The sequence below is a fragment of the Polypterus senegalus genome, chromosome 3 (assembly GCF_016835505.1).
Source record: "Polypterus senegalus isolate Bchr_013 chromosome 3, ASM1683550v1, whole genome shotgun sequence".
NCBI lineage: Eukaryota > Metazoa > Chordata > Cladistia > Polypteriformes > Polypteridae > Polypterus > Polypterus senegalus.
The window spans coordinates 279,254,120-279,275,008 of record NC_053156.1 but is presented as its reverse complement, the minus strand read 5'-3'; the positions used below and the strand labels follow the sequence as shown (position 1 = coordinate 279,275,008).

The following is a 20,889-nucleotide window of genomic DNA, read 5'->3' as shown; positions in this document are numbered from 1 at the left end:
CCTTCCTCTTGCTCAGTCCACTTCCACCCGACTTCCACACCCGACTGGAGGGAGGCGGCCCTTAAATAATGCCCGGATGAGCCCCAGGTGCTTCCGCCATCTGTTCCTTGGCCACGCCCCAGCGTGGCGGAAGTGTCGGCTGCCTTCCTGGTAGCTCTCCGGGCGCCACATAAAGTCTTCCCCCCGGCACTTCCTGGTGTGGCGGAAGTGTCGGGCTCCCGGGATAATTAGGCATTGGGGCGCCGCCTGGCGGTGGCCACGGGTCCCTGCAGGGCTGGGCTTCCATGCCCTGTACCCGTGGTCCCCAACAGAACCAGGACGGACGCCCCCTCGCGGTGTGGAGGAGGCACAAGCCCTCCTCTCGTCCTCCAAGGCGTCCCGGCCGGGCTCCAGCCCCAGCCGCGGACCGTACGGGATAAACCGGCATCGGAGCGCCGCCTGGCGGTGACCACGGGCCCCTACAGGGCTGGGCTTCCATGCCCTGTACCCGTGGTCCCCAACAGAACCAGGACGGACGCCCCCTCGCGGTGTGGAGGAGGCACAAGCCCTCCTCTCGTCCTCCAAGGCGTCCCGGCCGGGCTCCAGCTCCGGCCGGCGACTGCATGGGATCAACCGGCATCGGGGCGCCGCCTGGCGGTAACCACGGGCCCCTACAGGGTAGGGCTTCCATGCCCTCAACCCGTGGCTCCCAACAAAACCAGGACGGACGCCCCCTCGCGGTCCGGAGGAGGCACAAGCCCTCCTCACGTCCTCCTGGGCGTCCCGGCCGGGCTCCAGCCCCGGCCGGGGCCACAGTGCCCCACCGCTAGCGAGGACACGTGGGTCGAGCGGCACAACCGAAGGGCAGCACGTCCCGGTGAGGGTCCTACTATGCCCCAGGGTCCAACACGGCACCCTGGGACATCCGTCTTCGGCACCCCCGCCGGCGCAAACGCGCCCCTGTGGTCTGCGCCGCTCTCGCCCCCGCTGTTCCCCGCAGTTGGGACACTATTGGCCTCTCGGCGTGGAGCCCTCCCGCGGAGCGGCCCGTTTCAGGAGGGCAGGTCCCTGACGACGTCGTCCTCAGCGCTCGTCGGGGCTTCGGGCCTGTGGAAAAAAGGAAAAGAGGGCCAGAAGCACTGCCAGGACACTCAGCCCGAGTGCCCTGCCGGTCTCCGTACCCGCAGTGCTCCTGCCCCCTCCGACAGCCCCTGACTTGCCTGCTGAAGTCCTCCGTCGCAGGTTCCATGCCCGTCCGCCTGTTGTCCGCGGCACCGCTCGCAGGCGGCTCGCCCAGCCGCCCAGGGGATCTCCTCTGCCCGCACAGAGGACGGCCCTTCTCGGACGCGCACCCAGCGCGCGCCCTCTCCTATCGGAGGAACCGGCATTCACCCTTCGGTTCCTCCTTCTTTTCTTGGACGCGCTGACGGTCTGGGTCTGAGCACAGCAAAAGCTCAAATCCAGCCCCGTCTGCGTCCAGGCAGAGCGACAGGAGACAGCTGCAGGCTTGGAGCGCAGGGCGCTAGGACCCAGGGCACTCAGCAGCCCCGATCCTACCAGCCCCTGCATATTCGAGCTCCTCGCCGCGCTAGCCGTCTGCACCGCGGCGTCTGCTGTCGGGAGGTTGCTTACTTGGAGCTGATCGTCCGTAAACGGTCACAGCCATGTTCGCAAACCTCCCCACTTGCTCTACGGGAACGGCAACACTCACCACTCCCGCCGTGTTCTGCCTGCCTCCGGTTCCAGCGCCGCGCCGATCCTCCGTCTCACTCGGTGTCTTTCTCGACGCGACCGCCATCTCCATCAGCTGCTCACACTGAGCGGCGAACACGTAGCAGCTCCTCTAAGGACGGCTTGGCGGGCGAAGGACTCCTCCGACGCGCGCCGAGCCGCTGGTGGAGAGAGAGACAGGCGTCGGTGGGCTTACCTGTCCATCAGCTCCACGCGACGCCTGCCTCCTCTGGGCCACTCCCTCTGGCCCAATGGGGTCTCGGTTTGGCACGAGACTGGCATTCCTTGGGCCCGCCTCTATCCAATCATCGGCGGCACGCAAGACACACCGCCAATCCGTGCCTGTCAGCGGGCGGGACATCCGACCAGCGCCATCTTGCCTTCCCTGCTCGAGTGCGGAGGCGTGCCTCTTCGCGCGTTGTGGTTGCGGCGATTCCTCGAGCCGCAGCAGCTCCGTTTCCGCAGCCTTCTTTGCTGCCGCCGTCGCCGCGCTGCCGACAGCCCGTGGCGCGGCGTGCTCCTGCCACGGACGCGGATCCGGTTCGTCCCTCCCTGTAGAAATGAAGGTAAGACCGACCCCGAGGGGCCGATGAATGCAGGGCAGGGCACTTACCTCCCGGATCCCGTCATGCCGAGGCCCCCGCCTCGGTGTGGCCTTCTGTGCTGCCACGCCGGCCTGGCTGTCTGTCTCGACAGCGCGACTGGAGCCCGCTGCGCTCCGGCGATGTCTGGTTCTCCTCCGCACCCGGGGAAAGCAATTCCCGCTGTCCGGAGGCGGTTTCTGGGCGAACGCCCGCGGTCGTGCACGGGCCGCTCCCGCGGCCAGTGTGTGGGGTCCGCTGCTGCGCCGGGCCGTTCACAGAAATATTTTGTTTTAACAACACAGGTCCCCGCCTTGAACCAGGCGGAGTATCCTGCCGGCTACGCCACTGTGAAAGCTGGCCCCGGCACAGACAGACGGACAACATTGTTTCACCACACACCATTTATTTTCACCAATATTATTTACAGTTCGTGCTCACGTGCACCCCCAGTGCCTTCTCGCACCAAATTCCCCAAAGTCCAGGCCCACAGTCTCTTGTGCCTTCCTGGCCGCCTCCAGTCCTTCCTCTTGCTCAGTCCACTTCCACCCGACTTCCCCACCCGACTGGAGGGAGGCGGCCCCTTAAATAATGCCCCGGATGAGCCCCAGGTGCTTCCGCCATCTGTTCCTTGGCCACGCCCCAGCGTGGCGGAAGTGTCGGCTGCCTTCCTGGTAGCTCTCCGGGCGCCACATAAAGTCTTCCCCCCGGCACTTCCTGGTGTGGCGGAAGTGTCGGGCTCCCGGGATAATTAGGCATTGGGCGCCGCCTGGCGGTGGCCACGGGTCCCTGCAGGGCTGGGCTTCCATGCCCTGTACCCGAGGCCCCCTGAACCAGGACGGACGCCCCCACTCTGTCTGGAGGAGGCACTCGCCCTCCTCACGTCCTCCAAGGTGTCCCGGCCGGGCTCCAGCCCCAGCCGCGGACCGTACGGGATAAACCGGCATCGGAGCGCCGCCTGGCGGTGACCACGGGCCCCTACAGGGCTGGGCTTCCATGCCCTGTACCCGTGGTCCCCAACAGAACCAGGACGGACGCCCCCTCGCGGTGTGGAGGAGGCACAAGCCCTCCTCTCGTCCTCCAAGGCGTCCCGGCCGGGCTCCAGCTCCGGCCGGCGACTGCATGGGATCAACCGGCATCGGGGCGCCGCCTGGCGGTAACCACGGGCCCCTACAGGGTAGGGCTTCCATGCCCTCAACCCGTGGCTCCCAACAAAACCAGGGCGGACGCCCTCGCGGTCCGGAGGAGGCACAAGCCCTCCTCACGTCCTCCTGGCGTCCGGCGGGCTCCAGCCCGGCCGGGCCACAATATATATATATATATATATATATTATGAAACAGCAGGAAGTGATGTAACAAGTAAGTGGCCTTCTGGGATTGGAGTGACATCCTCTGGAGGTGTGACCTTGAGGGGTGGAACTGGAAGTGACATCATAAATAAGGTATTCATTAGCCAGAAGTGATTATTGGACTGGTTCTTCAGTTGTTCTGTGGGTAAAAGTGGAGGAGAATTGGAGTACATCACTAACCCCTAAATATATACACACACATTTTGCAACAAAGACCCATTTTTCATTGATTTCCCCCTCTGCTCCACAGTATAAAATTACAAATCACACAATTCAGACGTGATTAAAGTGAACATTGCAGACTTTCATTTAAGGGGATTTGCATGTCGGTCACACAATGTAGAAATAAGAACACTTTTTTCACATGACACCCCACCCCACACCCAGTTCAGGGCTGCATAATATGTGGGACAATTGGCGCCACAGTTGTTTGCAATTTCTCAGGTGGTTTGCATTGCTTCATACAGTCCACTATATATTGCAGATGGGTGGAAGAAACATATGGTGTGTTCAAAGAAGTATCAGGGTGCCAGCCAGGTTTCCTCTTCTGATCCCATTGGCATGTTTAAACAAAACAGGCGCCTGAAGGTGCAAAGTACAAACAAAACTTGTAGGAGAAGGTCTAGATTGTGGAGCTCCATCTTATACTAAGTCAAATTCCAAATGAAATGCCACCATTTGGGAGTGTTGGGACTGACTGGAAGGAGTTGGGTCAGTAGCCTGTGATGTGCATGCAAAATAAATATTTCGTGGTCATCTGAAGGAATGGCAGTCTTGCCAACATTGGGCTGAGTAAGTCTCAAGTTATCTTCAAGTTATAGAGGAACTCCATCTCTCAAGTAATTTGGCCGCGAAGTGGCAACTCCTTCGGGTGTTTGTGCTTTTATGGCTCAGAGACAGGAAGGGGCAGAGTAAGTTGCCTTTGCTGGATGGTGTCTTAATACTATGGGGCTTGTCAGGACCTCGGACATCAGTGCCTGAGGCGATGCCTCTTACACTGTGCCACAGATGCTGGGTGAAGATCAGACATCCGAGGTTCGATCCTTGTAAGGGGATGCAAAAATGCATACACCATATGAGCCCCTATGAGGGCGAAACACGTGTCAGGTACTCTTTGTATTATTTAGTTTCCCATTAGAATGACAATTAACAAATCTCAGAGCCAAACATTCAAAAAAGTCGTTTTATTTCACAGAGAGAAAGAAACGAAATTCAATCATGGGCAGTTATATGTTGTGTTGATGCATATGTAACAATTCCCATGAAAATAAAAATCTGTACATCCTCATCCCCATACGCGAGCAGCAGAACCGCAAAGAGGCTAAGATTTATACTGTATATACATATATATATATATACACACACCTGGTTAAAACGCTTAGAACAACCACATTTTTTGAAAATTTTATAGAAATTTAATTATTCCAGTTCTATCAGATAACCTCAAATGGGACAAAGGTAAGCAGAAACCTCCTAGCGGTAAAAAAAAAAATGAAGGGTAATACAAAAAGGTCTTTTTCAGAAAAAAATATAATGTTGATAACTTACAGTTTTTCAGCAGCAATAGAAGTAGACTAAGCATTCCAAGTTAATACAAAGAGTTCCTGCAGGTGTCCTGACTTTTGTTGATTACTTACAAACCCTCTGTCTGTTTAAATGCAAAGCATAATTTGGACAATATTGTGCTCTATATTGCTATCATAATGGTGAGGAAAAATGCAACTAACAAAGTAAGACAGACAGACCTCTGCTTATAAGTGTAGGCATTTTCTTTAGAGGAATCAAAATGAACTTGGGAACTGGAGAAAACTCTGACAGAACAGGTCTGGCACACCCAAATCAGAAGGCAAGTTTCTGAGAGTGAACAGATTGAGTGAATGGCACCTCACCAAGCAACAGCTTCAAGCGCAGGGTAACAGTGGTGCATTTAATATACTGTATGAGCACTGTGTCAATTACCTACCAAAATGCACACCTTGTCCCCTGCAAAGTTTCTGTTAAAAGGGGAAGCTGACACCAAATGTGTCCATCCATCTCTAGACTCTGATTTTGAAATCTTTGACCAGTTGGAAAAGGTGTGCCAACATTGTCAAGCCAGAAAAGGGGCCAGACTGATTAAAATCATTTTCTTTCTCTTCACCTTTTTCAGGACAGTGCCACCATGCAGTTCTGTGCCAACAAGTTGGACAAGAAGGACTTTTTTGGAAAATCCGACCCCTTTATGGTCTTTTACAGGAGCAACGAAGATGGGACGTAAGTGTGGTGGGGGGCAAGGGGGATCCTAATGCCAACTCTAGGCTTGTTAATGAAGGCAAAGCAAAGCCAGTGGAGAGTTCTCTGCAAAATGGGACTTGGGTGGTTAAAAATGTGTGTTAAGAAGCATCCATGCCAAGAAAAACTGAGCCAAGAGCTGTAAGGGGGACCATTCTGAAGGTGACTTGTGTGTCCTGAGAAGTGCTGGCCAACCTGACCATTTGTCTAGTAAATGAATACTGAAGCAGAACCTCCTGCTCTGAAGGTGCAACTAGTCATGGTTTACATCTTTGTTGAGTTGGTTGACAGCCTTCTAACTGTCATAGATACTGTTTCAGATGCTTGTATAATAATAAATATGAAAACTTCCATGGGAGTGAATACTTTTTATAAGCCCCATTCTGACCCCTCAAAATAAGCACTATTGATTTCTTGAGCATTTCTTATTTTCAATAATGCTTATCTACAATTTATGCAAAACCAGCAAATATAAAATGCTTATTTAAAATTAATACTTAATCTATATTCTTTAAGTAAAATGTGTTTTCATTCAGCACCAATTATTTTTCCATGAGTACCAGATGTTCTTTGGAGTTTTAACAAATTAAACAAGGATTGGCAGAAAATGTGCAATGGACTGTTTCTGAAGGTGTTACAGACCAGAGGACCAGAGGAGACACAAGACAATTCCTATTGTAGTTTAAACAGTCAAGTGAAATGTTGCTCACTGCTTGCTAAGTGTTTTTTTTTTGTTTTTGCTCATCTCACTCATAAAATGCCGTTGGTTGAGTCCCAGTCACAGTAAGCAATGTAAGCTGATAGTGCCTTAGTGTTATATGACAGTAGACGTAGTGTTTTATCTGTCACGGCAGGTCAACAAATCCCACAAAGTCAGGACAATGTGTAGGACAAGCAGAAGTGCGTACACAGATAGCACAATCTTGTTTATAAGGCAAACCCAAATCATTAAATTGGTAAAAGGGTGAGTGGCACATGGAGCACGAGATATTGGGAATTTGAGACAAAAGGAGCATCAAGTCCTAGCCTGGGTGAGTGGAAACAGCTGACTTCTATTGTGTCTTTACTACTTAAATACTGAGGACGTGTGTGTGTGTGTGTGCACTGGAAGAACCACTGGCAAGCATATAAAGACACCAAATGAAGACAAAGGGTACAAGGGTTTGATTTAGTGTGCTATTGATCTGTGGCAGGAGTGCTATACAGTAGTCGGGTAGTCGATGTGTTATGAGTATTGGCACATAATTTGTAGATTAGTGCAGAATGATCTTTTCATGAGCATGAAATGTGTGAAAAATTGACAGACTAACCGGTGATGTGCACACTGTATATTGGTGACTAATGGTTGGTCTGCTGACGCCTGCCAAATGTCACATACACTGGCAATGAATGTGCTGCAGACCAGTGTGAGAAACTGAAGACTGCAATAGAGACTGATAAAGAATATGCCACACACCATCGATTAATATGTTGTTCTATTCCACTGTTCAAAATGTGCTATGAAATGGAACTTAATATGCGGATGAACCCAAAATTTTCATAATTGTTTAAAAAAACAAAATATATATATATATATAGCTTGCACCAGTTCCATTTTAATCACCATCAAAATACACCCCTTGAGATCCAATACACTTATCCCAGTGCTTCCTGCATTCCTGGAAGCATTTCCTGTACTCATCTTTTATTCCCGTGTTTAGAGCCTCCTGTGATTATTTTCCTGGATTTCCACCACAATAGCAAATCATCTTCCCTTTAGTCTCCATTTTAATTTCAGGAACAAAAAATGTCACAGGAAGTGAGATCTGGTGCAGGTGCATTGCTGTTGTGCAAAATGCAGTTTTGCATGTGTTCCTTTAGGAGAAGATAGCTCCCTAGTTGGAATAAGTTCTTTTGTAATTGCAGCGTTTAAGTAACCAAAAACTATATAGATATGATATTAAAAAGCGATACCTCTCCCATACAATACAATACAATACAGTTTATTTTTGTATAGCCCAAAATCACACAGGAAGTGCCGCAATGGGCTTTAACAGGCCCTGCCTCTTGACAGCCCCCCAGCCTTGACTCTCTGAGAAGACAAGGAAAAACTCCCAATAAAAACCTTGTAGGGAAAAATGGAAGAAACCTCGGGAAAGGCGAGAGAAAGACCCCTCTCCAGGTAGGTTGGGCGTGCAGTGGGTGTCAAAAGACACCCTTTTGACCATTGTGATATGGCGGTAAAAATCACATAAGAGAAAATAACGTAGTTTTCTTTAATGACGATTTACGCGGCATAACAAGCGGAGGAAGCCATAGCATGACAATACCAAGGTGGGATCTTGATCTATACAGTCTGCCATTTTTCATTGCTGCGCTGGAAGGGTTTTCAGGACGGATGACGATATCACCCATCCGTCTGTTGGCTTCGAGGTATTTGGCTGCTGTCCAAGTCTTTTATACTGGTTTGTCCACGTGCAGGCCCTTTCTTAGGTTCCAGACAAGGGAAGGAGAGGATTCAATTTCATCTCTAACATACAGAAATAGTACAATGCCCATTTTCGTGGTTGTCCCCATCTTTCTTCAAATGCTTGCCTACCAGTTCTAAATACTGAGAGCCCCTGTGTGCTAACTTTGGCCTGGCCTGTACATGTGAGTGGATTTTTGTACAGAGCACAGTGACATTAAAATTATATTCTTATTACAAACATTAAACTTATATTGTTATTACAGCATGTGCCGCTGCTCCAGACACTTTCTTCCAGATGATCTCCATTGGACACCTCAACAGTTTAGGGTGTAATGATGGCTGGGAAAACAGACAGCTTGAAATACCAAGAAGAGATTGGGGTAACACCGTGGTATACCCTTTAAATGTGACTGATAAGGACAACCGGCAAACGACTCAAACTTAGCCAAGTTTGAGTCAATCCCAAGAGCAAGTGTTCGGGAGCTCTGTCCTTCACGAGTGTCAGTTGGGTATCTGACTCCACTATCTGGGAACTGGACAGCTTTACAAGGCTGGGACCAGAAGGGGCGGAGACTTCTCTGGTTGGCTGGGCAGAGTCAGGTGTCCTCCTTGAGCATCTTTTCTTTTCTGCAGAGGGGAAAGGAGAAGAGAATGTTAGCACTAGTGTTCCCTCCCATCCCAGGGTGGAACAGCTTGCCTTATCAAAGCAAGGAAGGTGGTCCCTGGACCCGCATGCATGACAAGTGTAGTGTTGCTTATCAACAGCCTATTCACAGGGAAACTCTTTATTATAAGTCAGTTAATGATGAAAAACATTGTGAAAAACAAGTGATGATCATTGTCTTGAAGTTTAACATGACTTGACATATTTTATTTGGCTTTTAGAAAATAAACTGCTACAGTCACCATTGCCATTGTCAAATAAATGTCAGAAATACAGATCTCAATCAACTCAGCACAATGCCACTAGGCAGGCAGATTAACAAGACTGTAGGCATGTAATGCTTAGCAGCATAGTTGATAACTACATCCTATATAGTTATAAAGTTATAATAATAATTATAAAGAATAGCATAAACTGTTCTATTGACCATTACTGAATTAATTTTCATTAATAAATGGAAAGACATGGAATAATCATGACATGAGAAGTTGTAAACTATGAAGCTGTGCTTAATGTTCTGTTGTCCCCCTGCACCAATATCTGATTTGGACTGGCACTGAATGGGTTACAGCAGCGTTTCTTACTTGGGGGGCAGGTTGCCCCTTTTAGGTTGCACAGGGTTGTGACTCTCCATCGTATTTAATGGTATGGTTTGTGAAGTGTCTTGCAATGGGTTGCCACAGGTTGTTTAAGCAATTGTTATGACTGTCAATGGAGATTCTTCAAGGCCCCCCACCCCATGCTATGATTATCACTTTAGATTTTCCAAGGGGGAAACTATGAATGTTGGTGGCAACTACTCCCCCACCGATATGACGGGCATCATGGACTGGGTCTCAAAAACACTAAGAAGGGAAAGATTGGGTCATGAGAAAAAAAAAGACAAACTAACTTTAGACTGGAGTATTAATATATTGTGGAAGTTCACTTGAAGATGACCAGTTCGTCTTCACCGCATAACACAGCTAAGTAACTATGGTGTATGTGTTTATGTATGTGTGTGAATGCTAGTTACATGTGCTTTATAATGCCCAGCACACGTATGGCTTCATCCACATGTGATCAGATACCTAAGACTTCAGTTGAGCTGCTTTATAGCACCCCCGACATATGACTTTAGCTGCATGTGGAAAGCTACCTTAGGCCAGCTGAGATTTCTGTATGGCTGCTTTTTCGCTCACTGTGTGTATGACTTTATCTGCACATGGACAGCTTCCTTAAGCAAAATAACACTTAGATATAGCTGCTTTATAGTGGCCCTCATGTATGTCTTCAGATGCCACATGGACAGCTGCTTCAAGCAAAGAGACTTCCTAACTCAACATGAACAGACCAAACAGAGCTTCACACCACATGTATGCCACTTAGCAAAACAGGTGCCTTCTCACTACACTGCTTCCTATTGGAATCACTGGGCAGAAGGCTCCTTTCATCTGATTGGTTGGCCCAGCACTGACTCAACTATAGACTGGCCAATGGTGTGGGGAGGAGCGCTTGTTGGCTGAGGTCTCCAGGACTCTGACTGTGTCTGGCTTGTCTGACTCCTTTACTACAATCTGGCTGTGGTTCTACGATTAGATGATGGAGAGACCTTGTTGTTTCTCATTTATGTTCATTTGTTTCTACTTTGTTTTTGATATATTCAAATAAATTTGTTTCTTTATATGTGATAGTTCTGTATTTAGTGAGTGGTATCTTCTATTCTTGCATTTTTGCCTTAAGAGTTTTCACAGCGCTCTGTGTCTGCATTTGGTGAGCAACACTTTACAAGAACAAAGTAGTTTGTACCGTTGGGTTGTATTTCTGAGGTGGCCATGATAGATTGGCCATCTAGCCCTGTAAAGAGGATTATTTGTGTTCTGTTTTATGTGTTGTGTTTACTCCATTTTTGACACCCATTGCATTCCCACCTACCTACCTAGAAAGGGGTCTCTCTCTGAATTGATAGATAGATAGAAATGAAAGGTGCTATATGATAGATAGATAGATAGATAGACAGATAGATAGATAGATAGATAGATAGATAGATAGATAGATAGATAGATAGATAGGAAAAGCACTATATAATAGATAGACAGATAGATAGATAGATAGATAGATAGATAGATAGATAGATAGATAGGAAAAGCAATATATAATAGATAGATAGATAGATAGATAGATAGATAGATAGATAGATAGATAGATAGGAAAAGCAATATATAATAGATAGATAGATAGATAGATAGATAGGAAAAGCAATATATAATAGATAGATAGATAGATAGATAGATAGATAGGAAAGGCACTATATAATAGATAGATAGATAGACAGATAGATAGATAGATAGAAAAGGCACTATATGATAGATAGATAGATAGATAGATAGATAGGAAAGGCAATATATAATAGATAGATAGATAGATAGATAGATAGATAGATAGATAGATAGGAAAGGCAATATATAATAGATAGATAGATAGATAGATAGATAGATAGATAGATACTTTATTAATCCAGATGGAAATTTAAGTACCAGTAGTCAGGAATTATACAAAGTACACACTATATTAATAACATTAAGTAAGCACAGGCTGCCAAATAAAATCTCAGTACACTGGTGTTGTTATCTTACAGACCATACAGGTAATGCCAGTGCAATAGGAATTGTGCAAATAATACTAGTATCAAAGTGACAGGTGGCACATAATATTAAAGTGACAGATACTAAAGTGACATAATATTAAAATAAAGTGACATGGCTTATGCTGATAGGGTAACATGTTAAAGTGACACATTATGACAAAGGTTATACAGCGATGACCAAGTAAAGGGATTTCAGATGTAGTACATAGCTAATCTAGCTAATATGGCTTATGATGTGGTCCCCACAAGAGTAAAGAAGGGGCATCAGGCCTGGAGCCCAACCGCATGTTTAGGAAGAGTTAAAGAGTCTAATGGATCTGAGGACAAAAGATCTTTTGCATCAGTCTGTATTGCAGTTCTGTCATACAACTGCAACTAAACAAACTCCTCTGCTTAATTATGCTGGTGTATAGTGGGTGATGTTCATTGTCCATAATAGATAGCAGCTCACATATTGCCCTCCCCTCTGCCACTGCCACCAGAGAGTCCATTTTCATTCCATCCACAGATCCTGCTTGCTTCATCAGCTTGTCAATACAATCAGTATCTCTCTTCTTCAAGCTATTCCCACCCACCCCCAGCACACCCCAGCAGAGAAGAGAGTATTGGCTACCACCGACTGTTAGAACATCTGCAGGAGTTTCTTACATATGTTAAAGGAGCATAGCCTCGTCAGAAAATAGAACCAGCTTTGTCCCTTCCTGTACTCAGTCTTTGTGTTCTCTAACCAGTCCAGCCTGTCATCCAACTGCACTCCAAGGTATTAACAGCAGACAAGTCTCAGTGGTGGTCTGGACCTATGGTAGTCCATGACCATCTCAAGTGTTCAACAGCAGTTGGATGTATCAACACCATCCCACAAAGTAATTCACCAGAACCACAGCGCTTGGGATGCTGTCAAAAAATCAGGGCCTGTTAAAGCCCACTGAGGCAGTCCTTGTGTGATTTTGGGTTATACTAGAAGTAAATTGTTGTTGTTGTTATTGAGGGCATCCCTTCTCAGCCAGTAACTCCTGTGGAAATATAGCAATCATCTGCACTAGGCACTCTTTTCACTATACCTTGCTATTGAAATAAAACAAAATTAATAAAGCACAGTAAACCCAATAATAGCAAAAGTAAGAAAATGTATTTGGACCGGATAAGCTTTGAGAACATATGTCTGTAAAGTCACTGTTACCACACAAAGTCAGTAAGTTTTATTGTGGATTTGCATAGGATATGCAAATGATATATCTGGAAAAACTACAGAGATAGACATGTCTTCTATGCTTACGCAATGTCGTCACCTCAAAACAGCCACAAATGTTTTAGCTACATTACTATTACTTCTCTAAGTAACAAGAAAAGATTCATGGGGGTAACCAGGGTAAGGAATGGCAGCAACTGGAGCAGGCATGAAACTCTGTGCCTCATCTTGTTCGGAGGTGACCGGCCTGACCATGCTAAGTTTGTAGAAGTGGTGCATAACCATTTGATTTGGGAGGGCATATTTCAAGACTTGTGGGAGAAGAAATGTTATTCTGTTATGAAGACTTTTAGATACTGAAGAAAATGTCGAGACAGTATTGAATACCTAGCAAGTCCTCTGATAAGAAGTCTGCGTTTGGAACCATTTTATTCCGACTCTCATTCGTTGACTGACAGTGTGAATCGCATTCAAGAGGTTCAGTGTGGGATTCACAGAATGTGAACAAGTCACTGCCTCTAAAATCCCAGAAAATGACAGGATTTCACAGGAAATGACAGGACTTTACCGACATGTTGATTTGCACTGGACTTGTTTAATCTGGGGTTATTTTTTACGGGCTTTTTGTTGAAGGCGAAAAGCTCCATAATCTTTACTGAGACATGAACAAGCAGTCCGTAAAATGTTACTGACATGAGCGATTTGGATATGGCTGAAGGTACAGAAGTCCTCTGGGAAACATTAGTTTACGTAACCTTCAGATGTAAAACAAACCGCGTCCAAGAAGGGCTTTATTGAAGGATCAGAGCTAAGAATACAAATGACAGTGACATGTTCCTTAGGTACACAACTGCTTAAGTGTTTTGTTAGTCCACAGTGGTCTTTCATCTTTCTAGTTACAGTGTTAAAGCACCTGCATCCTGTCAAGGCCATGGTGAAGATCTTCTCTCTTTATGTGCAGCATGCATCCCAAACTTAAAGGCGTCACTCCATGTGGAGTTAACAATGATGACATAAATGATTGATAATCTTAAAACCACTGTCATGTTTCCATGGCAGAATTGTGTCCTTTTCCCAAGCTGATGCACAAGCTAATCTTATTTACCCCAGGCTAATAGATAACACACTGATTTTTGTACATGCCAGAAATAGTAAGTTTATGCTTTTTTTGGGGAGTCTATAAGAATGATGCCAGCAAAACGTCAGAGTTTAAATCAATAGCTAGCAGTCTGCACTGCTATCAATTAAAAGATGCAAAGTATCAAAGATTTCAGCAGCTAAAAGTGCAGCTTCTTGGAGGACTAATTTAAATTGTCTTTAACATGGCTTACTTCAATGTTTAAAGTTCAATATGTCTTGTCTATAAAGCAGCAGTGTTGTTTTGGAGCAGGTTCACAGTTCATGGTTAACGGTTTGAATAAACGTTTCAGTCTCCATCACCATACAACATTCAAAATTCAACTCACTAAGGGCACATGTGACATTGACTAGCGCTGGCTATGTTATGAGCAATGGGCAATATATTAAAGGTCATTATGGAATATTTTATTGACTGTTACTAAGCATGTTAAGGAGCAAAGAATATTTACTGGATCAATATTAAATGTGCTCCTATGTTGTGCTGAAAGGTTTATTGTCTGGGGTCAAATGTGTTATACACTTCGTAATGACTGAGCTACAATGAAGCATGGAAAGGTCAAGACTACCACCTGCTATCACTAAATGGATTGGAAATTCATTGTAAGAGTGACAGCTATGAACTACCGTGTTTCTTTTAGGTGTTAAACGAAGAGTAGTAATAATGGATGCAAGGGTGTGTTATACAAGAGTTCTTAATGCTAATCAAAAATTGTAAAGGGTGTCCCAAAATTCACGCAAGAAGTAATTTTGATAGAGAACACAGGTTTTTAATTAGAAATTGTATATTTTTAATTGATTCATAAAGTATACTGTATAGGGTTATGTATGGAATAGCATATCAGGTAAATGGCCTCCACGGCTTTGCTGGCACATACGCACTCTTTTGTCGAAATTTTCCATGACCGTTTTGCATAAATGTGGCTGAATTTTGTTGATACAGCGCTCAATTTCCTCCTTCAAGGCGTGGGTGGTCGTGGGCTTGATGGCATAAACCTTAGACTTCAAAAAACCCCAAAGAAAAAAGTCCAACGGCGTTAAATCGCATGATCTGGGCGGCCAATTCTGATCACCAAAATGGGAAATTACACGACCAGGAAATGACTTATGCAGTAATTGAATTGTTTCTCGGGCTGTATGGCATGTGGCACCGTTTTGTTGAAACCACATGTCGTCCACATCCATATCTTCCAATTTAGGCACAAAAAGGTGGATTATCATGATTAACTGTTATTGCCTGACCAGCTGCATTTTCGAAGAAGAATGGTCCGATGATGCCTCCAGCCCAAAATCCGCACCAAACAGTGACACGCTGTGGATGCCTTTGTTTCTCAACAATCACTTGTGGATTTTCTGAACCCCAAATGCGACAATTTTGATGATTAAGAAAGCCATCAAGATGAAAATGAGCCTCATTGCTGAAGATGATTTTGTTTGAAAAAGTTGATGAAGTTAAGTTACTATTCCGACCATATTTTGTACGCAAATTGCAAACTGTAGCTGCCAAACCTTCATTATTTTTAAAATATTGCTCAACAATGAAAACGCGTTGTTCTTTTGTGTATCGCTCCATTTTTAATAACCCTGAACTTTGAGCTGTCACACTGTCTTTTTTTTCGTTGGCAACACTTTACCGCAGAAATGGCGCCAAATGCAAATCTTGTGTGAATTTTGGGACACCCGTTATTAACCCTAAATCGAAAATACACCTTATGAAAGGGATTTAAGAGTCATAGTGGACACCTCACTGTCAGCTTCCAAACAGTGTTCAGAATGTCAGGTTAAATAGCACCTTAATGTGTGGAGTACAAGTCACAGGAGGTTCTGCTCAATCTTTATAACACTCTGGTGAGGTCTCATCTGGAGTACTGGGTGAAGTTTTGGTCTCCAGCCCACAAAAAGGACATAGCAGCACAAGAAAAGGTCCAGAGAAGAGCAACTTGGCTGATTCCAGGGCTCCAGGAGTTGAATTATGAGGAAAGATTAAAAGAGCTGAGCCTTTGCATTTTAAGCGAAAGGAGGTCACGAGGAGACGTGATTGAAGTGTTTAAAATTATGAAGGGAATTAGTCCAGTGGATGAAAACTTTAACTTTAAAATGAATTCATCAAGAACTCTGGGGCACAGTTAGAAACTTGTTAAGGGTAAATTTCAACACAAACATTAGTAAGTTTTTCATTCACACAAAAGAACCACAGATGCTTGGAATAAGTGACCAAGCAGTGTGGTCAGCAGGACTTCAAAACTCGACTTGATGTTATTTTGAAAGAATTAGGTGGACGGGACTGGCAAGCTTTGTTGGTTTTAATGGCCTGTTCTTGTCCAGATTGTTCTAATGTTCTAACAACCCAGCAAGAATTCTAAAAGGAAAAAAAAAATATGGCTACTTACACACCATGTGTTTGTACTAATGTCCCAAAAAAATGTATCTTATGTTTTCATTAAAAACACACATATGGCAATGCTTTTGATAAAATCAGAGCATATAATGACCAATGTTAAACAGCAGCAACCCATCCATCCATCCATTATCCAACTCGTTATATCCTAACACAGGGTCACGAGGGTCTCCCCTACCAAGGGAAGGCAAGACAAGGCAGGAACAAATCCCGGACAGGGCACCAGCCCACCGCAGTAAACAGCAGCAACCAATATCAAAAACATCCATTAAAAAAATCTAATGTTACCTGTGTTGGGCAATCAACAAGTCAAGTCATTAGGTTGTTTGCTCACAACATGCATTTTTTACTAAAATAATCTTAATGAACAACTCCAGAAAATAAAAGCAGTCCACAAACATGAAGTCCATTCACACAGGATCAAGCTTTTGAGTTGAAGATGAACTCCTGCCTCTCCACTTCATTCATTGGTCAAGAGTCATATCTTCAATTTGACAGAACGATTCCATGCAAATGCTGATGTTGAGCTGCAGGTTGTTGTCCCTGCACCATAAGACAAAGCCCTCCACATCCTTGCTGTAGTCTGACTCGTCTCCATTATTAATGCAGTCTATGATGCACGAGTCATCTGAAAATGCCTGTAGGTGGCAAGTGCTGGTATTGTGCTGGAAGCCCATGGTGTAGAGCAGGGGTGTCGAACTCCAGGCCTCAAGGGCCGCAGTGGCTGCAGGTTTTCATTCTAAACCCTTCCTAATAAGTGACCAGATTTCACTGCTAATTAACTTCTTTTCCCTTCATTTTAATAGCCCTGTTTTTAAGGATTCAGTCCTGTGAATTTATTTTGGTTCTCATTAAATGACAGCCAAACAGAAATGAGATGTGAAACGAGCCAACAGATGACCAGCTAAACAATTTCACTCCTGCCAATCTCTTAATAAGAAGCCGATTCTTGTTGTTAATTAAACTCGTTATTTAATTCCATGGCGTGTTGCTGCTCTCATTCTGCCATAGCAGACATTTCCAAAACTGTTGATTTTCCGTCAGAATGTTTTGTTGACCTGAGAGATCAGTTTTACCAAGACCATCACTTTCCTTTATTTTCAGATATTTTATGATTGAACAGGTGAGCTGGTCATGTGGTGGCTTGTTTTGTGTCTCATTATTGTTTGGCTGCTAATTAAGGAAAAATAGACAACTGAGTCAAGTTAAATAAAACTAAAGAAAAGAAGTTAATTAGCAGCAAAAACTGATCACTAATGAAGAAGATAGTTAGAATGAAAACCTTCAGCCATTGTGACCCTCCAGGACTGCATTTCGACACCCGTGGAAGAGACACAGGACAGTTTCCTGAGGTGCTCCAGTACTACACACCACCATCTGTGACTCCCTCAGCTTCACAAACTGTTGTCTGTTGGTCAGGTAGTCCATTATCCAGGAGATTGCGGGGACATCAGGATGCAGAGTCTTGAGTTTTTATCCCTGGTCAATGAGGCAGAATGGTATGAAAAGCACCAGAAAAGTCAAAGAATATTATCCTGGCTGTGGTGCCAACTTTGTTCAAGTTGGAGTAGGTTCTGTGGAGCATGTAGATGAGCGTGTCCTCAATAACAACAACCATATTTATTTATATAGCACATTTTCATACAAAAAGTAGCTCAAACTGCTTTACATAATGAAGAAAAGAAAAGTAAAAGACAAAATAAGAAATTAAAATAAGACAACATTAGTTAACATAGGAAAGGTGTAAGGTCCAATGGCCAGGGTGGACAGAAAAAACAGAAAAAAAAAACTCCAGACAGCTGGAGAAAAAAAAAAATCTGCAGGGGTTCCAGGCCACAGGACCGCCCAGTCCCCTCTGGGCATTCCACCTAACATAAATGAAACAGTCCTCTTTGTAGTTACGGTTCTCACGGAGTCACTTGATGTTGATGGTCATACAGACTTCTGGCTTTTAATCCATCCATCATTGTTGGAACATCACAGTGCTTTGAGTAGGTGGTGGCTTGCGATACCGGAACAGGAAACAGAAGAGAGAGTAGAGGTTAGTACAGATTTTAGAGCCACTATGAATAGTTATTATTAAGAGTTGGATATACAGAGTATCAGGATTTTGATTACAGTGAAGTTATGAGAAGGCCATGTTAAAGTAATGTGTTTTCAGCAGTGTTTTAAAGTGCTCTACTGTATCAGCCTGGCGAATTCCTATTGGCAGGCTATTCCAGATTTTAGGTGCATAACAGCAGAAGGCCGTCTCACCACTTCTTTTAAGTTTTGTTCTTGAAATTCTAAGGAGACAGTCATTTGAGGAACTGAGGTTACGATTTGGAATATAAGGTGTCAGACATTCCGATATATAAGATGGGGCGAGATTATTTAAGGGTTTATCAACCATAAGCAGAATTTTAAAGTATCGAATGTTCCATGCACTGACACTAAATGGGCTGTAAAGAGAGGTGCATGTTCTGTGCACAAATATGAAATTGTCTGATGTGGAATGTGTTATGAATTGTTACAAAATATGAATAGCAGATAATAGTCCAAAAATTGAACACTGTATGGTCTGGTATGGAACATGTGATGGGCCAAAAAATATCATTCTTTGGTGTTAGTGTCACAAAGTGTTATGAACAACTACAGAGTGGAATTAATTACCCTAATGGTTGATGCAAAATGTTATATTAGCCAGTAGTTTAGAAATAAGTACATTAGAGGGTCAGCTCAGGTTGGACATTTTAGAGAGAAAGTCAGAGGTGAGATTGCGTTGGTTTGGACATGTGCCGATAAGAGATGCTGGGTATATTGGGAAAAGGATGTTAAAGATAGAGCTGCCAGGAAAAAGGAAAAGAGGAAGGCCTAAGAGGAGGTTTATGGATGTGCTGAGAGGGGACATGCAGGGGATGGGTGTGACAGAGCAAGATGACGAGGACTGGAAGAGATGGAAGAAGATGATCTGCTGTGGTGACCCCTAATGGTAGCAGCCAAAAGAAGAAGAAGGGAACGTGTTATGCTATTTAGAAAACAGAATGTACTATCAGAGAATATGACTTAGAGAAAGGGTGAGGAGCACAGACATTCAGAAGGAGCTCCAAGTAGAAAGACGCCCGTTGTGGTGGTTCTTTCATCTGATCAGAATTCCTCCTGGACCCCACCCTGTGGAGGTCTTTCGAGCTTGTCCAACTGAAAAGAGACCTCAAGGAAGAACCAGGACACCCTGGGGAAATTATTTCTGACAGCTGGCCTGGGAACCCCTTGGTACATTCCTGGAGGAGTTGCAGGAGTTGGTGGAGAAAAGAGACGTCTGGGCCTCTTTGCTTAGACTGCTGCCTTTGCGACTCAGACCTGGATACGCAGTAGAAAATGGATGGACGGATGGATGGATGGATGGAATGTGCAATCAGTCAATAATAAAGGTAGATTTTGACACAGAGCATTCTCTTGATTGGCACTGAATATGTTAAATTACATTCTCAAAAATAGTGCCCTATGTCTCATACAATATCTGGAACAGACTCACTCTTTATGAGCTATGGTTTGCAGAAAATTGTGCTTCAGTCTGGCATTTGGAATCCATTCTTCTAAAAGACGGAAACAGGCAGTTAATACTTATTGCATTAAAGGAATCTCTAAAGACTCTTAAGCAGCAAGTGCTTTGCATTTTAAAATCATTTCCTTAGAGAGATGCCCTTTATTAGGCTTTGGTGGAAAGTATATGAGAGAGGCTGAGGTCCCCCGGAGCAGCTTTACTTGGCTTATAGTGTTAAAGCCCCTGAATAACAGCTGGTTTAATATCATTAAACATAAGAAGATGTGTTGAGCATCAGGCACAAAAACAGTTTCTAAATGTGCCAGCATTCTGGCTGCGTTCCACAGATAACAACAGCAATTGTATATAAAATTCATCTACAACTTTTTCAGTCTATTAAAATCCATAAATCAACAACAGCATCATGTTAGCAATCGTGAACAGAAGGTCAGATCTCTAAAAGCATAAATATTTCTAAACCTGTGACATCTCCACTGCTCATTTTAATTGCTGTGCTTCTTCGTCGTGGTTTCTTTCACCTCAGTGCTGAGCATTCAGCCAACACAGCTCTGTCTCGAAATGAAAATGATGATGGTGTGGGAGATGGTGCCTGGATCTCTGGGTTATCTTCATCAGCCTCTTTATTTGCTGCTCTCTGACTGAATCAAGTGTCTGACGTGATGAGAATTCAAGGTAAAAGGTTATTTCCGTACTGAAAAGCAAAGGAGGTAAAAGACACAAGGTTTTAGCTGTGAAGCCTTCATCAGGCATGAAATCGAAAAGGAAAAAGCAGGTAACCTACAGATGTGGACAAATGTGTTGTTACCCTTACAGCTCATTGAACAAATGATGTATGCCACCTGAAAAGTGGTGCCATGTACAGCAAATGTGCCCTGCATCCCTTCATGCCTTTGATATGTCATTGAGTAAAGCAAAGCAAATGTGGAAAGCGATCAAGTATGGCTTATTCTACAAAGATCTTCTAAAATTGC

The 20,889-nt window shown here is 44.6% G+C and overlaps 1 protein-coding gene across 1 annotated transcript in view; it reads left to right on the top strand.

The window, feature by feature from the left end:
- Nucleotides 1-20,889, top strand: part of LOC120526698 (copine-5-like) — a 299,334-nt gene that overhangs the window by 171,215 nt on the left and 107,230 nt on the right. Inside the window, exon 8 of the mRNA XM_039749857.1 lies at nucleotides 5,790-5,893. Within this exon, the coding sequence (XP_039605791.1) occupies nucleotides 5,790-5,893 (104 nt within the window). The remainder of the gene's footprint in view (nucleotides 1-5,789; nucleotides 5,894-20,889) is intronic.